A 21,472-nucleotide genomic window follows, 5' to 3' on the forward strand; every position below is an offset into this window, starting at 1 on the left:
AGTGGGAATAAAATGCCTGCTTACCTTTATATCTGCACATAAATGGCTTACCCAAGGTCATTCAAGTAGTCTGTGGCAAAGTGAGTATCCCTATGTTTTGAATTCCAGGTGAGACTCCTCTGTCTTAAACAGAGGGTTTTTTTCCCCAGAATTCACAGATGGGTGTAAGGCAACCATTGGAAAAAAAATATAGCCAGTTTGAAAAGAAGAAAAAAATATTAGAGCATAAGTATCTAAAGAAAGTGAAGTGGGGCTGGGGTGGGGGCAGTAGAAGAAGGGGAAAGTATTATTTTAAAAAACTGGTCATTTTATAAAGATGCACTTTTCAAAAGTTCCTGCTGTCACAAGAAAATCTGGTAAGGAAAATTTTTTAAGCTTTTATGACGTCCTGCTGGAAAACATCTTTGAGATTTCCCAGCCAATGAAAAATTAATGGTGGAGTCAAAAAAGAAAGTGGTAAAATCATCTGATTAGGCAGCCAAGATCAGGCTGTAAGAGCAGGTAAATGAGCAATGGAATGCCAGGAAAGAAGAGAAACAGATTTGCAGAAGATTATAGCATGGATATGTAGGACATGTGGAACAGAGAGTTTTTTTCATGGTTCTCTTTCAGTGGACACTTAAAACTTCTTAATGAATACCTTTAGGTAATCCCAGTAGCATCCAAAATAAACACTACAGGAAGTCTAGATCTACTCCAAAGCATCACATGCCTCTGAAGTTTCTGCTTTGCTCAGGGCATGAGCAATAAGAAGGAAAAACTTAGCAGATACTGCTTTAAGTCACTCGTATTTACCTGGTGGGCCATCATTAAAAGATGCTATAGTCAACATTTTACCCATACAATAGCATAATGATGATTTAATGTATTTATGTAAGTTCCACAGCCCAAAAATGACAATGTCCAGCTCTCCTGTTTGTATGACAAAGCAGTGCTCTTAACACTGCAGCAGTAGGAATTTTTGGTTTGGTTTTGTCTTTCCAGCATGGAATAGTGTGTAACCTGAGTAAGTTTGGAGAAGATACAAAATTGTGAAGAGTAGCTGGTAGATTAGGTGGTTGTGAGGGATGTTGACAAGCTGGAGGAAAGAGAAAACAAGAACACAGCATTTCAACAAAGGAAATGTGAGGATCTGCACTTGGGTTAGAAAGAACCCCATCCAGCAGCACTGGTTGGGGCTGAGCAGCTGAAAAGCAGCTTTGCAGAGATAGACAGATTCCCAGTGGGAGAAAAACCTGGACTTTCTGGAGTGAGTTCTGTGAAGGGTTTCAGAGATGATTTAGGGACCAGAGCATCTCTTCTACAAAGAGAGGACTGATAGAGCCAGGACTGGTTATCCTGGAGGGAGAAGACTGAGGAAGATTTGTGATTTTATGAAGGCACAAGGACTCTACTCAGCATAGCTATCCCAATCAGCTGTGGGATAGAAGCTGGAAAATTAAAGTATAGAAGAAACAATTTGTGGAAATTCACTTAACATGAGAAAGAAACTGGAACTAGGGGTAAGCTGGAATGAGTGTGACTTTCTGGGATGAACTGTGTGATCTCCAATCAGAGAACAGCAATAACATCTTTTACCACCTGGATGGCCAAGTTTATGGCTTTAGTATCATTACAGAATAGGAACTATTGCTATTGCTAAAACAAAATCCCAATGGACTTTGGGGCAAGAGAGACATACAAGAAGGAGAAAAGTTGGTGGTGCTCAGTGGAACCAGGTGCCTGACCTTTGGAGATACACCTGGGCTTTTTGGCAACAACTTGCACTTGTGAAGTTAATCATATTTTGTTACTACAACTAGTTTCTCTCCATAATGCTGAGCTGTACCATGTCAGCTTTCTGGCTACATTTTTGAAGGTCTTTCTGCTACCTTCTATCTTTCTAGTTAGTAAATCCTTGCTTTATTGATTTGGTGTCTATAGCTGGCATTCTAGGTAGAGGTCAGGATGTGTAATGTTCTTTTAGATTTTCATCACTAAAGCTGACTGTTGACAAAATGAGAATTTTAGCTTAGCTCTGAGTTGGGCTGAAAACTGTCAGGTGCTCAAGACACGAAGACTTTGAAGATGGCTGCATTCTGAAAAAAACCCAAAACCATTATATATAACTAAGAGGATAATTAGGTGCTGCTCTTAATCTACTGAATAAAATGTGATGCAGAATGCACTGTTGCCATTCTGCAGAGTTACACTGCACAAGCAGGCACTAGAGGATGTCTGTAGTGTCTGTCTAGCTGCCAGTCCCACAGGCCTCGTGTGCTAATAATGAAACATATAAAATTGCAATGGTGACTCAGGTGTCAGGCTTGATATGGAGTTCCAATTTGAACAAAGGACTGAAATGTCTGTAAGAAAGGAAGTATTTAGAAACTTACTGAGAAAGAACAAGACTTATACAAAGGAATATGACATACTTGACAATAAAAAAAGAGCAGTTCTATTTTCCTAATTTCAGGCAGGGTTTTCCTGGTCTTGTAATGGCTTTGTAGTGCAGAGGAGTAAAGATCAAGAAGGTCCATGTACAGAACATGCAGAATTGTGGCCTAATCACTATATGCAATATTCCTTGCAGAATTCAAATGAAAAAAGACTGGCAGTGTAAAAAAGGTAGAGATGATGAAGGCTTATTGTGCTGTTCTTATCATTAGGAAACAGAAATGGCTGGAGAGGAGCAAGCTGCAGTCAGCAAAATGGTATCATTAGGCTAAGATGCTGCCCTGTGCAGCCACACAGGCTGTGTGAATCACTTCACTGGAGGGAGCAATCTGAGCCCTTAATATTGCCATTGGTGCAAACAAGTAAAGCTGCCAAAGTTTAGCATTGATGAGATATATAAATAGGAGCACTGGAATGCTCAGGCCAACTCTTATAGCAAAACCATCCAAACAAACCTCCAATTCTATTAAAAACTCAACACACAGCACAGGCTAATTCTAGCACTGTAACATCTCACAAATCAGGAATATTTTTAGTAGAACCTACCTGTGACCTTGCCCAAGGTGAGTGACTTAATGGCCTTAAAATCAATCTCAGAGAAGTTGTGTTTGAGTTTGAGAACTTGGTCAACCTGGAAAAGGACAATAAAATTACTTCAGTACCACAGCACATGGACACCCCTAGATCTCATTGTACTGCAAACTTCTGGGAACGTTCTCAGCTGCAAATCAGTTAATTCTGCCCCCAAGCATGATTCAGTTTCTAAAGATAGCAAAGTGAATGTGCTTTGATTTTAGCATGAGAAGCTGAAAGGCATACCAGAATAGTCATATAAAGGACTTTGAAGAAACTTCCCCTGCAGAAAAGCTTAAAATGTCTGACCCTGAAATCCCCCTGCTTCCCAAAACCCATGTCTAGTCACTTCAAAATACACTCAAAGGAGGCCATTCTAGAAATGTATTGTGAAGAATTAGTTCTGCACAGAAGAAAACCACAGAGCAGCAGACAATAGAAGACTGGTACATGAGGAAAACCCTGGCTTTTAGTATAACCCTTCTTCTTAGATAATGAGGCCTACCCACTGTAGTTGTGTGATGTTATTTTACCACCCAGAGATGGAAACTCTAGAGGAAAAAAAAAAAAAGCAGTGCTGTGTGTTTTTGTCATTTCATTCTATTCCTTAAGATACAACCTCTCATTGACTCTGCCACCCTTCCCTGTTAAAAGATTTTTTGCCCAGATCTAGCCAACCTGTTTAGCAATATGGATGGCTATAATTAGCCTTAGAAGAAAAGCAGAAGGAGCAGTATGTTGGTCCTCTTCTCTCTGCCTTGGAAAAACAGGTGATGCAGGGAAAGAAGGCAGAGGAGGGGGTTTGTGCCTCATAAGGTTGTCACACTCAGCATGGCTTGCTTCTGGTTTCTAGGATGGGGCACTGCCATGTAGTGGTGACTGCTCCCTGCATTCCCTCAGCTTTTCGTTTTCTGTGAGAGGATAAGGCAGCTGGGGTGACATTCTCCCTTGGGAAACACATCCTAACTGAAATGAAATTCCTCAGCTTTTTTCTCCCTTTCACAGTTTTTCCATGATCCATACTGTGTGTTTCAATGGAGACTACAGATCACACAGACACCCCTAAGCCCCAGAACCACTCCAATGGAATTCCTGCCCAAAGGTGTTTCCTAATTCACAGACTGTCAGAAGCAAGGAAAGGACCCTTCAGTGGAAAATAACTGTTGGGCACTCTTTGAATAGGGTAATATGGAACTTTGCTGGAAGCTCCAGGGCTGCTCTGCTGCTGACCTTAAAGATGAGACCTTAATGATGTTCCAACCCTCTTGCTGTGCACAGGGACAACTCCCAGAAGACCAGGCTGTTCAGAGCCCCATCCAACCTGGCCTTGAACACTTCCAGAGATGAGAATCCACAACTTCTCTGGGCATCCTGTGCCAGTCTCTGTGGCCTGAAGTGTTATTTATTTAACTCTGAGCATAAGCCATGGCATACCTGAACGACGAGCTCCCTGCCTTCTCTGTTAATCTTCACATGGTGCAATTCTCTGTTGGCAAAGTTTCCAGAGTCAATGGTGAAAATGAGGAGCCCATCCTTACTCAGCTTGTACCGGACCTGTAAACTTCCTTAAAAGCAGAGCAAAATTGTATGTATAAAACCTGTGTCAGCAATGCAGTATCATTCAATAACGTTACACAACAAACAACTCACTTTCTTTTTATTGCTATGGAGTAACAAGGTTAATAAGTCAAGAAGAAGGTCGAAAGAGTTCAAGCTGTAATGAAAAGTGTGAAGAAAATGCATTGGAGAAGCTTTCCTTCCTATTGGGTTAACAAACTGCTATGGGGACACATAACTTAATGAGTAACTAAGTGTATCAAAAGTGAGTGTGCCTGTCTGCAGGTCAGACATCCAGCACTGCCAGAAGCTGATCTACATCATCCTGTGAGGGATCATTTCCAGCAGAGGGCATGCAGGGCTTGCACTGCTCTACTAAAATAATAATGCTGGATTTTTATCACTTCTTTTCATCTAGAACAACAACAGACAACACAGAAGACAGTGACAACTGTAAGAATTATAAATTAATTTTAAACAGTTAAAGGCCTGTACTTACATTATCATTTATGTGTAATAAAGAAGTACCTTTATTTTTAACATATTTGAAGGAATTAGTGTGATTCATGTAAAAATGAATGCCAAATGTTTCATTCAATCTTGCTATCAAAAAAATGCATTGTTATTTCTGATAAATAAAAGTACCACAACGAATCAAAATGTACAATGCAACAAGGAATCCTGTATAAATTTAAATCCTTCAAGAAATGACTATAAGGAATGTGTAGAGATGATATAGACAGATATAGATAGATATAGATGATATATGAACACATGGAGCTACATATGGCATAGCCAAAAAGAAAAATAAACTATTCTGGTAACATCCTTTCAAGCATACTTTTCTGGGAATTAAGTAGCAGAGGAAAAAAGAAAAAAATCTGAAATTTTTGAGCTCTTTTTATGCATCAGCAACCAAAATTCATGGAACTGTAGTAACAGAGTTAAAAAACTCTTCTGGTGACATTTTTAAGGTCTCCAAAGATAAAATGAATGCTGACAGCACCTCAACCCTGAGAAACAGTCCTGCATTTATTCCCCATTCTGAAAATCGTCAGGAATTTTTCCATCTCTACACATCTCACAGTGAAGCTGGTAGTCCTTCAAGATGGAATCCCTAGTTCAGTTAAGATCATAAGCTCATTCCCCCACTTTTTCCTTTGCCAGGATGTTTTCTTCCTAAGAGCTGTACTTTTAAAAAAAAAGGTTTTACAAAATTCAGTATATCCCAGATGAGCACTGACAGTCTCTGGGATTTGTAGGACAGAAAAAAACTTCCAAAATCAAGAGGGAAAATGAGAATAAACTACTAGGATGAAGGCTTTTTAGCTGATTGAGAGGTCTGCTGGATCAGGAGAAATTTTAAAGCGAAAATAAAAAAAAAAAAAGTGATAAAAGGCATTTAAATTCTCACACATAGCTATGGACATTACAGGGGAATTTGTGAAGACATCAAGGTCAGTATAAAAACTGCTAAATTATTCCCAATTCAGCTGCCCCAAATCACAGTGCACAGCTCCCAGCCCTCATTGCACAGTGAGGGCAGGGAGGTGCTGTCCATCACCATGACTGTCACACTCAGAGGTCCAAACCTAAATCACAGTCACATTATCTGGTACTGAAAGGAAGAGGCATCAACAGGGATTAACAGTGTAAACATCTTAGAAACACTTCAGAAATATATGAGAAAAAAAGCCCAAGTGCAAGGATGCTCTTCAGATTTGCTCTGGGCAGGGGGAGAGCTGATAAAAAGTAGAAAGGTTGATTGACCCTGCACACCACAGCCAAGATGACCACACAGAGTAAGCTGAAACTAAAATATGATAGTCTAACAGACTAGTCCAAACTCAAAATCATGTCCCAGCAGAAGCACTTTATAGACTGCCTCTTACTGGAGCCTTTGACAGGGATGTAAAGCAGAAAACTAAACAGGGCCTGGGTGTGGTCTGTGACCTTAGTTTTAAAAGTGAAAAAAAAACTTCTCTGCTCTTTTTGAAGGCCTGGGTGTGGTCTGTGACCTTAGTTTTAAATGTGAAAAAACCACTTCTCTGCTCTTTTTGAAGGCTGTGAGCACACATGTATATATAATTATAATTGGTACTACTTGCATGCAGGTGATCAACATCAACAACCAGCACATCTGTGTTCCAAGGGAGCCAGCATGACATGCAGTCTATCCAGGCTCTCAGCTGCAGCAAACAGGGATTTACCCAATGACTGTGTCAGGGAAGCACTGATTTTAAACCAGAAACCATCTGTTCCATTTTGTTGTGAGACAATGGAGGAGATTCTTGGCATCCATTAAGAATAAATCTTAATTCCTAAAGTGGTGCATTTTCACCTTAAATCATGTAGAGAGATCAGTGAATGGCATTTTATTTTGTCAAATTGCTTTGAATTCCAGTGGCAACTTTTTTTATGGACAGCTGCTCTTCAAAACTATTGAATTCAAGTTGGCATTTTGCCTGGGGCCAAATTTGCATTAATATAAACCAGAAGTACATGGGCTCCTCATCTTTTGAGGTGTTTTTGAATTTTCACCATTGTAGATTACAGCTAATTTTGCCTTGCATTCAATACTAAAACTTCTGTGTTCAGATTACTGAATAAATTTCCTGGCATATTAAATTGCCAATTTATTACTTGACAAGCAAAATAAATGGATTGTTAATTAGGATTATTATTAAGAATTTTATTTTGTCCTCTGAATTTTGATTATCTGGTCCACTGACTTTCTCCATCACATCAGCCCAGCATCAGTAACTGTGAAATCAGTGCATAAACCAGCTCTATTCTCCCTATTCTCTATTTTGCATTATTTTTGTCTCACAACAGGGGTTCACACTAATCATGAGCAATGTAATTTCTGTCAGTCTTGTTGTAGTCATGCCTGTCATCCTCTTTTCAGCTCTCATGTCTGAGCATGCAGACCTAGAGTGTCATAATTCTCAAGCAATGTACAACCAGTTGTGTTCTTTTTCTAATATACACTGAATTGCTGGAGCAATTGTTATTAAATCAGAAAGGGAGAGAGAGAAAGGAAAAGAAAGATATCCTTCTTTTGGTCTTGGGCTGGAAAATTTTAGTGGGCACATTAGCCCAGCAGTATTAGGCAAGAGTAGATTCACACATGATTACTGCAGTCATCCATCTCCTTCAGCTTTGAATTTTGCCTCTGGAGCAGCCTGAGAGGGGGCAGGCTTAGCTTAGGCAGAGTTACTGAGTACAGCATGGCTCTTTTGAGCACTTCCTGAGGAAGTGATTCCATGTGGGCTGCCATGCTGAGGCTGAGGCCCCTGCCAGTGCCAAAGCTGGCTCACTGCACATCGCCGTGCTCTCAGCCTGCAATACCACAGTGCTCGCCTGCAGGGCTGAGTGACATCTGCCTGATGATATCAAACACTGGAGCCATTTTAACAGGATTCCTGGGGGTTCCCTTGTGCAGGGGAAAGTCCTGGGAAACAGAGACCAAAGGGCAGTATTTATGCCATCCCATGCTGGTGACTGAGGTGGCTTTTCTGAAGCAAAGCGCTCCCAGGACACTTTCAGTGATGATGGAGGCCAGCACTTGTACTTGCCAGAGGAACACTAATGATCAGTGTCAGCATAACCAACCTCCAGGCAGCTACAGGAACAGCACGGTGCCTTCAAGCTGCTTCTTTTTTTCTGAGGATTAGCTGCTGTAGCAGCTCTTATGTCTAGTGGTAATAAGGATACAAAACTGGTTAGAGATTTCAAAGCGTTCACTCTGAAGAACAAAAGAAAAAAAAATATTCCCAGATTGCACAGTGTGAAGAAATTGTATGGTCATGGTGTTACACATTCTATGTCCCAAACCTGTGCTGATTCAACATGCCAACAGGAGAGCTCCTTTCTTCTGTCTGTGTCTAAGCAGCACCTGAGTGGAATGTCAGAAATAATCTGTTGGCTTGGTTGCCTATGCCCACCAACTTTACATTCATTCTGGCCTGCCAAAGCCTGTATTGAAAATCAAACAGTAATTTTCAAATAATCATATAGAAAAGGGAAAATGTTCCACAGTGTTCTAGCTCAGGAAAAAGTTTCCTTGTTTGAAAGACCTCACCAGTGCTAGGTATTTGGCAAAAATATTAAAGCAGCTTTGCAGAAAAGAGAAATGGATTATCAGGAATTTGGTCTGTAAATCCATCATTCTTAAGTCAAATTCTTGTCACACATGTCAGCAGGACCCCAGGTCTTGTGTCATTTCATCTTGAAAGACCAAACAGCAAGAAAGGGAATGGCACCTGTTGGAGTCTGAGACTTCTCTTTATTTATGGAAACTGGTTTGAAACGAGCCCAGATTGAACCAAACAACTCTCGCCAACTTCAACAGCACTTTTTAATGACTTAAACTGGCTGGAGCAGCTGGTGAGACATCTTGGTCTGCTCAGAGAAGCTGAGGTTAATTCAGGGAGCACATGTGGGTGGCACATGTAAAAGGTACAAATTTATCACCATCATGTAACAACATTTACACATTTAAACCAGGGCAGCTGACAACTCTGATTTGGGGAAAATGTGTATGTATGAAACAGTGAAACACTGCATTAGATAAAAGGGCACTGGACTACCCCTGCATGTCTTCTTGCCTCAGACTCACCCAGAAAAACGTTTAGGAGTAACAGAACTGTTTACAGCTGTCTCAAATTGGCAGTCACCCTTGCTGGACTGCTAGACTGTAACTACACCTCGACATGCACCCTCCAGACTCACCCAAGCTATAGCTGAAAGAGAAAATAATTAAGGAAAGCACAAATTAAACAAAGGGTGGAATATATTAGTGAGGCTAGTGATGTTGTAATTATGAAAAAAAAATAAAATATAAAAATCTGAAGTATTTAGCTCAGAAGTCATTTGCAGCTCATGAGGTACAAACGTTTGTCCCCTCGTGATTGCAGAACAACACATGACATTTTTCAGTCATCTCTGCCACAAAATATATCTCTGGGAACTTGCACAATTTCAGTGTGGCAGTGTCCCTCTTCATAGCCTAGATATTTAAAAATGAACCACTGTTTCCTCAGTTAGGAGCAGCTGGCTTAGAAACATGTTCCTTAATTAGCAGCTTCTCCCCAGGGATATTTACTCAGTAAATTTACTCTCCATTGGAAGTGCTGCTGGTGATTTTAAGAACACAGCCCATCTCTTCAGTGTCCAGTGGCATTTAACTAAGAAAATACTTGCATATTTTTAGAGGGTGACTCTTGCTATTTATTTTGCATGGGAGAAACAAAGAAGAAAAACTGTTGAACATGTTTGCAGATACCACTACTCAGCTATTACACTTGCTTAGACATTACTGTTTCATGGGTTTAAAAGAAATTCACCACTCAATTTTTTGCAGTCTCTTCCTTTAATAAAAAAATAAAAATAGGAGGTTATTTGAATGATTCTCATTCAATGCTTGAGACATTCAGGACTCAAGGATCATATTCATGCCATCCGATATTAAAAAAAAAAAAAAAAAAAAAAAAAAGCAAGCACTTTCTCTTCTCTTCACATCACATTTCTTCAACTTAGAAAAAAACACACACAGCAAAAGAAGCCTATCTGGAGGCCCATGACCTCAGTTCACTTTACAATCCTGCTAGACAGCTGGACCCAGATTGAGATTGTCACTTAGACATCAATAAATGTGGCTGGTTCCCTTACGTGACTGAGAAATGTGTTTAACCTTCACAGACATCTCATTCCTAACAGCTGCCAGTTGGCTGAACACAGACTGACCAGCAATTAACACAAAATGGGCAGATGCTTCTTGCTTCAAAGCTAGAAAATATAGCAGAATCTAAAAAATGACCCAGAGGATCACAGTCAGAGAGCTCATGCTGCACATACTGAGTGGCCTAAACACAGAGTTTATTCCAGTGATTTTAAGGGATCACTTATCTAAACAAAAGAGCTCATGTGGTGATGTGGCTGGGTCTAAAATGGGAATAGGATCAACCTATGGATGTGGGAAAATAATAAACACTGTCTCTCCAGTTCAGCTCATGGGTAAGCATACACAGTGGTGCTTTTATGTACCCTGGAGGCAATGGACAGAGCACTGCCACAATTTGGGATCTACCAGCTCTGCTGACAAATCACCCTCCTTCTTTATGCCACAGTTTATCCATTGGTGAAATACACAAATGTTCATCTGTTGGAAAATGACAGGAAACCTCTGAGGGATAAGCAATTTAAAAAACCCACTATTAATCATTATCATTATCTCTACATTCCTAGGTATTTCTTTTTGGTGAAGTGTTTACTGTTTCTTTTACAAAGTGATGCAACATTAACTGTCTTATTCTCCCTGAAGGTGATTGAATATAAAGATGAAGAAGAGAACTGAGGGTTTCAGTTGCAGTTAAATCTCCCTGAATGCACCTGCTTTCTGATGGTAAGATTTATTATAAATTTTAAGCCATACCTTTTTTACAGATTCTTTGAAATTTTAAAACACTTTCACTTTAAGACCCTTTATTAGCAAAGGCTATCACAGAATCATAAAATGGTTTGGGCTGGAAAGGACCCCAAAGATCATCTAATTCCAGCTTCCCTGCCAGGGAGAGGGACATGGGAAGGGACACCTCTCAGTAGACCAGGTTGCTCAAAGTCCTTTCCAGCCTGGTCCTGTAGACTTCCAGGGAGGTGTATTCAAAACTCTGGACAACCTATTCCATGTCCTCAGCACTCCCATAGTAAATTTCTTCCTAGCATCAAATCTAAACATACTCTTTTTCACTTTGAAGCCATCCCCCTTTGCAGCCCTGCTCTGGACTCTCTCCAACAGGACCATGTCCTTATGCTGGGATTGCAGAGCTGTGTGAGTGTCCAGGTGGGATCTGACTACAGTGGAGTGGAGGAGAGAATCCCCTCCCTCGACTTGCTGGTCATGCTGCTTTGGATGCAGGGACCATGCAGGGTCTGGTTGGCTTTCTAGCTTGTGAGAACATATTGCTAATGCTGAGCCTTGTTGAACTTCATGATATGAAGCCTCTGTGTCATACCATTGGACCCAGTACTCACGTCTCTTCTCAAATCTCCCTTTCTGTCTTTAAACACACACTGGATGTCAAGAGTCTCACACTCAGACATTCAGGCCATGGGGGTTACTCACCTTTGTATGAAGAAGAATCTTGCCAGGCTTCCATCTCCCTTTATGTGTTTTAATTAAGACAGATCAGTCAGGATGGCAGGAAGAGTTTTTATTCTTTACCCAGTAAATGGAATATAAACTATCATCCTATGAATTTTATTCCAAAAGTTCAAGCTTGCTTTGCAAATGATGCAACATCATTAATGCTGTGTGAACAGCTCTTGGGAAAAAAAGACAGACCTGTTGTGATGCCCTGAGAAAGTCATCCCAGCCTGCCCTCACAGAAATTCTGCCTCATAATTTCCATTTTTTCCTAGTATATTTTAACCATTCTTTTTTCCTTTTTGTCAGCACAGATGCTTGTTCAAGCAAGGACCCTTTTCATGCCAACCTAACAAACAGCCATTATGTTCAGCAATGAGAACACAGAAAGAAGATTATATGGACAGGAAAAAAAAGAAACAATTTGAGCACTGCATGATGCCTGAGCAGGAAAACGAGCTACAATCTTTTAGACAAAACTAGTGAAAAGTAATCATATGCTTCTTCTAAACCTCCTTTTCATCCTTAACTCATAATAAATGCAGCACAGAACTTCGTGGATTAATGGCTCTCTGGGGTTAATGATGCTTTTTTGTGTTGAAATCTAGAGGAACTGCCTGGCTGGTCAGGAATCTCTGGGAAATTTTCTGCTGCTCTGACCAGCAAGTCCATCTAAGGATTGCTGTTTCATGGGTTATGCCAGTCTCTGTGAATGGAGAAGTCAGATCCTATAGTGAGTGACCTCCTGATCATAGCAACCTTCCAAGAGAGATATTTGGGTTTAGAACTAGCTGAAACCACTGAGATACAAAGAACTGATTCTTAAGTCATCTAATGGGAAAATTAGAGGAGGAATGAATAATTTACCTAGTAAAAATCCTTTTGCAAGAACCATATAATGGTAGCACTGTAATGATTTTTCTCTAGTAAAATATATGCTTATACATATGAACTTCCAGTAACTTACCTTCAAATGCATACTTCTGTGGTTTTTCACAGAAACATGGAATGGGTGAGGTTTTAAGGGATCTCTGGAGGACATGCTGTCCATTCCTGTCCAAATAAAAGGACCCTTCAAGTCAGCTGCACAGGACCATGTCCAGATAACTTTTGAATACCTCCAAGGATGGAGACTCCACAATTCTCTAAGCATGATGTGCCAGTACTCAGCTACCCTCACACTAAAAGTCTCATATTCAGAAGAAACCTCATGTGTTTTGATTTTTGCCCATTGCCTTTATGGCCTTGGAATGACATCTTCCAGTTCTCTCAGCACATGTGGCTGCATCCCACCAGGGCCCATGGATTTATGTGTGTCCAGTTTGCTTAATGGCCATTCCCTGGTCTGATCCTCTTTCACCAACTGTACATCTACCTTGCTCCAGACTTTTCCCTCTGCAACTCCTGAAGGCTACTCTCACTTGTAAAAACTAGGACATAAACACCCAATTTCACCAAGAAAGGCAAGAAGGAAGAAATCACCTTTTCATGATGCAGACAGGATAACTACTATGTTATGGGAAAAATTGACATGTTAATAGGGATACCACATACAAGACAGAGGAGATTTGTTTGGACCCACTCTGTATTCCAAGTTTTGAGTTCTCTGTTGTGTACAAAGAGCTACACTTCTCCAAGGCAGCACTTAAATCAATGGTTCTGCTGGACTACAGTGCTTAGTACACACATCAGTCCTGTCCACAACAAAGATAATCTTAAATGAAAAGTAACTGAAAATTGCTACCTATCAATTTTCAAGGCTAAAGCTTTCCATAAAAGGAGTTCTGAAATATATATATATTCAGAATATATATATGTTCTGAAATATATCTATATCTATATCTATATCTATATCTCTCTATATATATACACACACGTGCACATATATATAGAGCATCTATTCAGACAGGACTCTCTGCCCTTCCTCTCATTCCTTTCAGGATAGTTCCAGGGAAACCCAACAATAAAAGTGACTTAGCTGGGAAATGTGAACTAGGAACTCAAGTCTTCTGGGAGATAAACACCTCCTGTAAGCAAGTGGAAACACAGGTTTTCTTTCCAGCTGATGATCTACAGCCAGTGGTCTGGAGTTTTATGCCAGACAGCAGTAAGTTCAAAGTCAGTCTCTATATAGACAGAGCAGAGATCAATTATTCAGCCTATTAAACCTTTCCTGCTCTTCATAATCCAATTACAGTTCCCTTGTTTTCCCATGTGAGTCTCCAGAACATCTATTGGCCCTCAGTATGACAAAATAATCTTCATGAGTACAAACATGTCCATGAATTCAGCTAATGAGACAGATCTTTCAGTTCTCTCCCCTTGGAAGGCAGAGACAAAGATCTGCCAGAGTCTTTGGCTGAATGTTATGGCAGCTTCTTCTTTCAAGTCAGTTTTGCACACTTAGAAATTTAAAGTGCCATATGCTAACACAAACAACATAAAATTGGGTTTGGGTGCCAAGTCCACCTCTTTCCTCAAAGACTTTTTAGTACCGGTTTTGAAGTGAAAACTCCAACCAGCATTGCTATCTTGTGTGGAGTGGGCTTACAGCAGGGAAGCATCTAAGTGATTAGTGTGATTTCTAATGAGAGAAGTTCCTCTAGATAAATAACTGATAGATCCTGCCACCCCAACCCTGCCTACTCATAGTACCAAAGCTAGCTTCTCATTTAATTGAGAAAATTTCTTTCATATTCATCATCACTGATCAAACTGTCTCTGGTCCCTCACTCAGTAAATAACATTTCAGGGGCCAAGTGCAACAGTTGCTTGCAATTATATTTAGAAGACATGGATGCTGTCTGCCAGTTAATGGCTGTGAACCAGAACTAGACTGGTTCAGTTACTCACTAGACTCCTCAGTTACTCACAGTTGCTTGTCTCCTCCACAAAGTTGTCTCCCACAGTTCCCAACATGACTTTCTTTCCTGCTCCTGGTCTGTTAAAAGTGAACCTTGTCACCATTTCCCACTTCAGCCACATAAACTGTGCAGGTTGCTCAATGCCTGCTGCAAGTCTGTAAGGCACAAGGTGTTCTCAAAAGAGAAGAGAAATACACAAGCAACATGTCCCAAAACTAAGGCTGGAAGGAAAGTAAGGAAGAAAAAAACGGAAGAATCACCCCCTGAAATCTACCCAAATCTTATTTCCCCTGTTTTAGTTTTGACCCATTAAATGTCAGAGTGTACAGTGTGAACAGGATTAGAAGATTCCTTATCTCAAAAACTGAACTGGATTTTTTGTATCTCTTTTTCACTGAGTGAGAAAAGCTTTGCTTGTTAGAGATGCAGCTCAACATACTTTAAGGCAGAAAGAATAAGGAGAATTTACATGCTTTCATTAGAAAGGCTGTTTCTGACTTAGATACAGGAGGAGATTAGAGGAGATTATGAGTTTATAAGAAAAATTAATCAGTAGCTTCTCACTGACAATATTTGCTTTTTTTTTTTTTTTTTTTTTTTAGTGTTAACTCAACTTGCCTCTGTTACACATTGTGATTCTTTTATAATTCACTTCACCTATCAGCTGATTTCAAGACTTTACAAGTCAGAGAAGTGGAGCTGATATAAGCCCTGCTACTCTATGCTGAGTATCAGAGACCTAAGAATTACTTGAGATGTTTTCATTTGTACTGCTGTTTTTAACTGTGCCTTTTTTTTTGTATTTAATCTTTCCTATGCAAAATCAGAATCTTAATTTCCAAAAGAAGTGGAGAACACAGTTCAGTTTGATGGCAATAGATGCTGGAAAGGTGGAAAAAGGAAAAAAAGGACTCAAATAGTTTAATTTCTCATGAGATTAAATAATAAATACAGAAATTTTTTCAATCACTGTAGCACAGTTTGAGATTCTATCTTTCTTCTTTGATGCTAATTTTCTGGGTTTTTTCCTAGATTAGGAATCATATTGTTTCCATGGAGAAAGCCAAAAAACTGAGAATCAAAGCCTTGTGAAAATATTTTTCTAGACAATATATTTAATCATATTCATATCAAATTTGATTTTTTGCAGGGGAGTAGGAAAAATGAAGAAAGGAGAAATAAAATTATTTCAACATTCTTTCTATTAACATTTTTCTTCCTCATCATTTACTACCTTTAGGGAGCAAGCAAAGATAATATTTCAAAGCTACTGGTGACTTTGTGAAATCATGTAGTTGCAAAAATGTACAGTGAAAAGCTAGCCTGGGAAAGAAAAAAATACTCTTTTCTTGGTAGTATCTTCCCATGATATGAATAATTTCTGTGGATTGACACACTGAGAGGACTAATTAGAGATGTTTACCCATTTTCTGTAGCTTAGTAACAGGCACTATAATTTGAAATTTCTACAGAAAGAGATACTAAAAATGCCAATCATTACAGTACTGCAATCTCTTGGATGTGGGACCAATGGGACTACATGAGTTTTACATGCACACCCACCTATATATGTGTGCATGAATGTACACATCCATCTGTATACCATACATACATACATATATGTATCTGTAATTCAAAAATTCATGCAAGACTGGAGAGGAAAGGAAAATGACCTTACAGGCATACAATTTTCAAATCACATGTATGATTCCAAGGAAACAATCCCTAACTCATCTTTAAAACCATCACCTTTTGAAACCTTACCTGGAAACTTCCAGGACATGAGCCCATTGATCAGAGGTAAGAACAAACTCTCTGGTATGGAATATATTCTATAGATGGGAACTGCTTCTAGAAGTATTACATATATGTATTTACTGAAATCAATAGCTTTTAGGAAATATTTCATACCAGACTGAATTAGACCATAGTTGCCTACACAAGTTCTCTTTCACATAAGCCCTTTTACTATGAATAATCCTTGCAAACAGTTTCACTTCTTTAATGGCAAATATTTAACATGAGAAGTCAGAAGTAGAAAAAACATCCTTCTTATAGTCACTTTTATTAACTAATAATTTGCCTAATTATTTTGTGGATAATAGAAAAGAAGAATAAGAGACTACATGAGTAGTAGCTTCAAAAATAGTTACAAAAGATGAAGTATTAAATTATACATAGACTGTTTCTACATGTTTTTTAAACAAGTGGAAAGGGACTTGGGATTATGGTAAGGAGTATTACTGCTCACTTCCTAAGTGAGAATGCCCATTCCCATTTCTCCAGGAGCCTAACCTTTATTTAACCAATCAGTTATCCAGCAGGGACTTGCTTATGTCCTACTATACACTGTCAGACTCAGCAAGATTCCTTGAAAGTGAGCCAATAAGAGAGGAGGAATCACACTCACTTTTAATGCTACAAAGGACATTGATATTCATAGTCCAGTAACTTTATGGCAAGCATAAACCTCTTGGAGGAAGAAAGAGTAACATATCTGAACACTATTTTCATTGGAATAATTTCAATTCCAACTAGACAAAAAAATAAAAGGACATGAAATTTAACAAATTATTCCATTTGGGACAAAAGGCAGAATATACACATGACTGAAATGGCTGTCTTGTAAAAATGTCACAGAAGCATGCACTGAGCAATTCTGAAGGAGACTTTCAGGAGTTAACAAAGGTCAGCTAGTTATTTTAATAATTCTTTACATATAGTGCTACACTTTATAGTCCAGAATTTTGGAGCCTGACATCTCATCAACCCTCTAAAAAACTGTTACCACCATATCACAAGTGAATAGAAAAAGACCATTTTGTAGCGCCTGACTGTGCCGAGACCTGCTCCCCCTGATTTCCACATGTAGTGAGTGCCTGTCTCCATCTAAGTCAAAGCTGAAACCTGTAAATGCTGCAGCTGAAAAAATGAAAGGTCATTTTCATTTTCTCAAGCTCTGCTCCTGCTGAGCTGCTACAGGACATCCTGATGTCTTGATCCCAACCCCTTCCCCAAGCACTATTAGAGACCCCCTTCTAGAGCTCTACAATTACAGGTTGCTTATAGTGTATTCCATCAATAAAAGTCAACTGACTCATGTTTCTAAGGTCATTGCAGACTACTCTGGCAGCAATAAAGGTGATTTAAATGGATATTCCATTGTGATTAACTTTAGGGCCATTTCCAATTACCTGAGTGGCATCAAGAGACCTGAGTGTAACTGAGAAGCAGATTCCAAGGTTTTACCTCAGCAGGGAATAACGTCCATCACCCTGGAACTACACACTAGAATATTCATATATCTGAAAATCATAAACACTTGTCTACAGGAGCAAATTAGAGACAGAAATCTGAGACTGGACAGGAGAGGGTTAAGGTTAAGATCACCTCAATAGTCCCACCTCCCTGACAAAGCTCCTCTTGGAGTAGATCTCTTCAGGCAGTTACTATTCCAGTTGCCTCTCCCAGGAATTAGGGTTCCAATCCACTATCCCAAGCCAGCCTCAGTGCTATCCACCTGACATAACCAAGAGAGAAACTACTGCAAACTCCATATTGAAAATAAAAAATAAACCCCCTTTTTCCAATTTTTTTTTTTCCAGTGGTTTAATTTGATGGTACTTAAAAGCTTATTTTTTTGGAAATTTTCAAGGCTTCAGAGTGGTCTGGGTAATTTGGTCAAATCTACATATTCATCCACATTACATTAACTTTCTATAGTCCTGCCACAGGCTGCTGAATCACCAATAAGCTTACTCATCACTTCCAGTGCTCTAGTGCCTGATAACTCTTGAAAAATTCAAATTTCCCCATTCGTCTAGGATGATGTTTGTCTGGAGTGAATTTCTGAAAGCACTGCATGGACTCAGAAGCCAGAGGTTTACTGAGAAATGAAATGTCTATGCCCCTACAATCTTTACACATTTTCAAGAAGTAACCCACATCAAGAATCTTTAAAGAGGAAATGGATTTACACCTCATGTTTTGGTCAATTAACCTAGAAAACTTTGACATAATCTGGCTTTAATATTCAGACAAAATGGCCTTATTCCATTGAAACAATCCAGTGAGGAACAATACATGTGCTAGAATAGACAGAATGCAAAGGATAGCATTAAAGTATATTTCTGCACCAAGCATTCTTGTACATATACAGCATTTCTCATTTCCTTATCTTGGTGGCCTAATGGATCTCACTATGGAATAAATAGCAAGGAATTGCCACTGTACAGTCTTTCCAAATGGAAGTTGAAGAACATTTTAAGCCCCAACAACACGATTACTCAAAGACTGAATAGGCAAGTGTAGCACTGAATGCTAAATAAAGGGACATAAACAAGAGTGATGGCCATTTCATGAACTGAACACCATGAAGTTGATAAAGCTGAAGACAGAGAAACAAACTTAAATCAGTGCAGAACTCTATACTTTTCTCCCACTAAAAACCCACAAACAAACAAAATCCATAAAAACTTCAGTTACACTGGTCTCCCTTGGGTAGCAAATCAAGATTACTTACCATTCTTGGAGAGAATCACAGCCAAATATTCATGAAAGTAGGTGTTGATGTACAGCAGAAGGCTTGGAGTGTGTGCTGTGAGAAAGCTGAATGCAATATTCTCCTTGGACACGACAGCATCCACATAAATGGCAGAGCTTGAGGTGCTTGCATTCTTTGTGACAGGATAAGGTTCTTGAAAAGTATAGGTAACAGAAGTGCCGGCTTCAAATAATGCAGAAACCTCTGAAAACATATATAAACCAAAGGAATCATTTCAGCTACTGCACCTTCAGATTTCCCAGGCAGGAATGAACAAGAACTAACTACCTCAGATTCAGAACACTGCAGAACACCCTTGATGCAGCTGATATCACCCTTCCTTCACGTGTATAAGAGTTTGTCCTTCCTTACAGATTGTTTGTCTGGCACACAGAAAAACAGTGCATGGAGACATAAATTCAACTATTTCAGTGCTGGAATCAGAATTACACAAGATGGAACAGCCCAAATGTTTGTCAGCCAAATAAATGCTTTATTCACCATCTTCTGACACTGACATGTAAAGCAATATTCTCTGTCTTGCCCCCACAACAGATTTGTTCTTTCCAGTCTCCTTTTCAAAGACATTAATTATGAAAGCACTGCATTCACCAAAGAGAGCCAGTAAGGGAAGCTGTCTTTGGGAGCATCAAATGAAGAGAAACATCCACCTGTGCATCCTCAGATCCTAAGAACTCATGCTTCTGTTTTCATTAAACAACTAAGCCAATTTACACCAGCAGATGATGCAGTCCACTTAGCAAACCTATTGCATTTGTGAGGTGGGGGACAGACACGGAAATCAAAAATTCACACTGCACCTTGCTGTTATAGAGCAGTGATTTCGCTAGTTCCAAAAAGCATGTTCTCTAAATTAGATGTTCCATATTTGCCCAGCTTTTTTTCTGGTGTTGACAGCATCTCCTATAAGCCACCAGAAAGGTTCAGTGAGGACACATTCACCAAAGACTGAACCATGCAAATCAGTTTTCTCCTGAATGCTTCATGCTTATTTTAAAAATTTCTTAACGTTTGGATGGGCTGTCGCAGGAATGGAGGAAAAAAAAACCCATAAAAAGACTATCTCTTTTTGTCACATCAACACTCTAAAACTTTGTAAAGGAAAGCTTTAAGATTTGTTAAGGTGAGCAAAATAAGACGAGGTTTAAAGAGTAAGCAACTTAAAGATTCAGACATGGTAAAGCACCTGCTATAAAAAAATTCAGCCCTATTTCCTATTCTTTGGGGATAGTTACATGCAATGGAATACACAATTCATAGTGGGATAGAGTGGTAAACTTTATTAGTGCAGCTAACAACATTTTAATATCTGAGGGCAACAAAATGAGGTGTTAGAGCCTCATTAAGATAAACATTTAGGAACACTGAAGGGACAGCAGATAATAGAACATCTTGAGCTGTGGGGGACACCAAGCTGACAAGGGTGAAATGGTGCTGTAATTCAGAGTTATTGCACAAACCACTGAAGTCCTGAGCCCCAGGCTTGCTGCCTACCTTCCTTGCAGAAAGGTCCTTCATAGGCTGAGTTGGTACAGTCACAGAAGTAGCCATTATACTTTTCCACACATTTTCCTCCATTATGGCACAGGTTCCCATAACTGCTGCAATGTCCTGGGCATCCAGGTTTAACACCAGGTGTCATTTTAGCTCTCTCCTCCAGGTCAAGTTTCTGCCCATTTAAATGCAGAGATCGAATACATCCCAAAAAGCCCTTCTGTCTGGAAGCTGTTCCCCCTGAGAAAGAGAGAAACATGGACATGCATACATAGGTGAGTCTGCACAGTAATCAAGGCCATGACACAAATATGAATCCACAAATTTAAAAAAATATAATATATCAATGCATACAGTGGCAAAAGATGACAGATGGACAGCCGTGGAAACTAAAGTTATCTCACTATTTTCATGAAAGAACTAGAAAGCTGTATGTGACACATTCCTTTTTGTCATTCTTCTCTTTTTGGCTTATCTATGGCCCTGTCTGGCATTGAAACCCCAAATTCATTTACAAGAAAGATTAGCTTCTTTATCTTCTGTCTACATATCACCAAATGCATGAGGAAACCAAACCGAAAATGTTGGGGTTTTGTTGTTTTTTCCTATTTGTTGCCTTAGTACAAACAACACCCTAATCCCACCAGCAGGAGTTACACATGCTGATGAGCCCAGCATGAATCATGTTCAGCACCAGCCCTGCTGGCTGGAGGGAATTTATGCATGACTGCCCAGCCTGATGTGTTGCATGTCAACAGTTGTTGTAGGCCTGAAATATGAGTTCAGTTCACAGATGTGTTATTTATTACAATGCTTAAACATAATTGCATTTCTTCC

At 39.4% G+C, this 21,472-nt stretch overlaps 1 protein-coding gene across 1 annotated transcript in view; it reads right to left on the minus strand.

Moving 5' to 3' along the window:
- Nucleotides 1-21,472, minus strand: part of CNTNAP5 (contactin associated protein family member 5) — a 264,255-nt gene that overhangs the window by 12,768 nt on the left and 230,015 nt on the right. Inside the window, exons 18-21 of the mRNA XM_079310955.1 lie at nt 20,636-20,875; nt 19,100-19,324; nt 4,444-4,574; nt 2,983-3,067 (exon numbers count right to left, since the gene is read on the minus strand). Of these exons, the coding sequence (XP_079167081.1) occupies nt 2,983-3,067; nt 4,444-4,574; nt 19,100-19,324; nt 20,636-20,875 (681 nt within the window). The remainder of the gene's footprint in view (nt 1-2,982; nt 3,068-4,443; nt 4,575-19,099; nt 19,325-20,635; nt 20,876-21,472) is intronic.

Source organism: Erithacus rubecula (genome assembly GCF_903797595.1).
Source record: "Erithacus rubecula genome assembly, chromosome: 8".
Taxonomy (NCBI): domain Eukaryota; kingdom Metazoa; phylum Chordata; class Aves; order Passeriformes; family Muscicapidae; genus Erithacus; species Erithacus rubecula.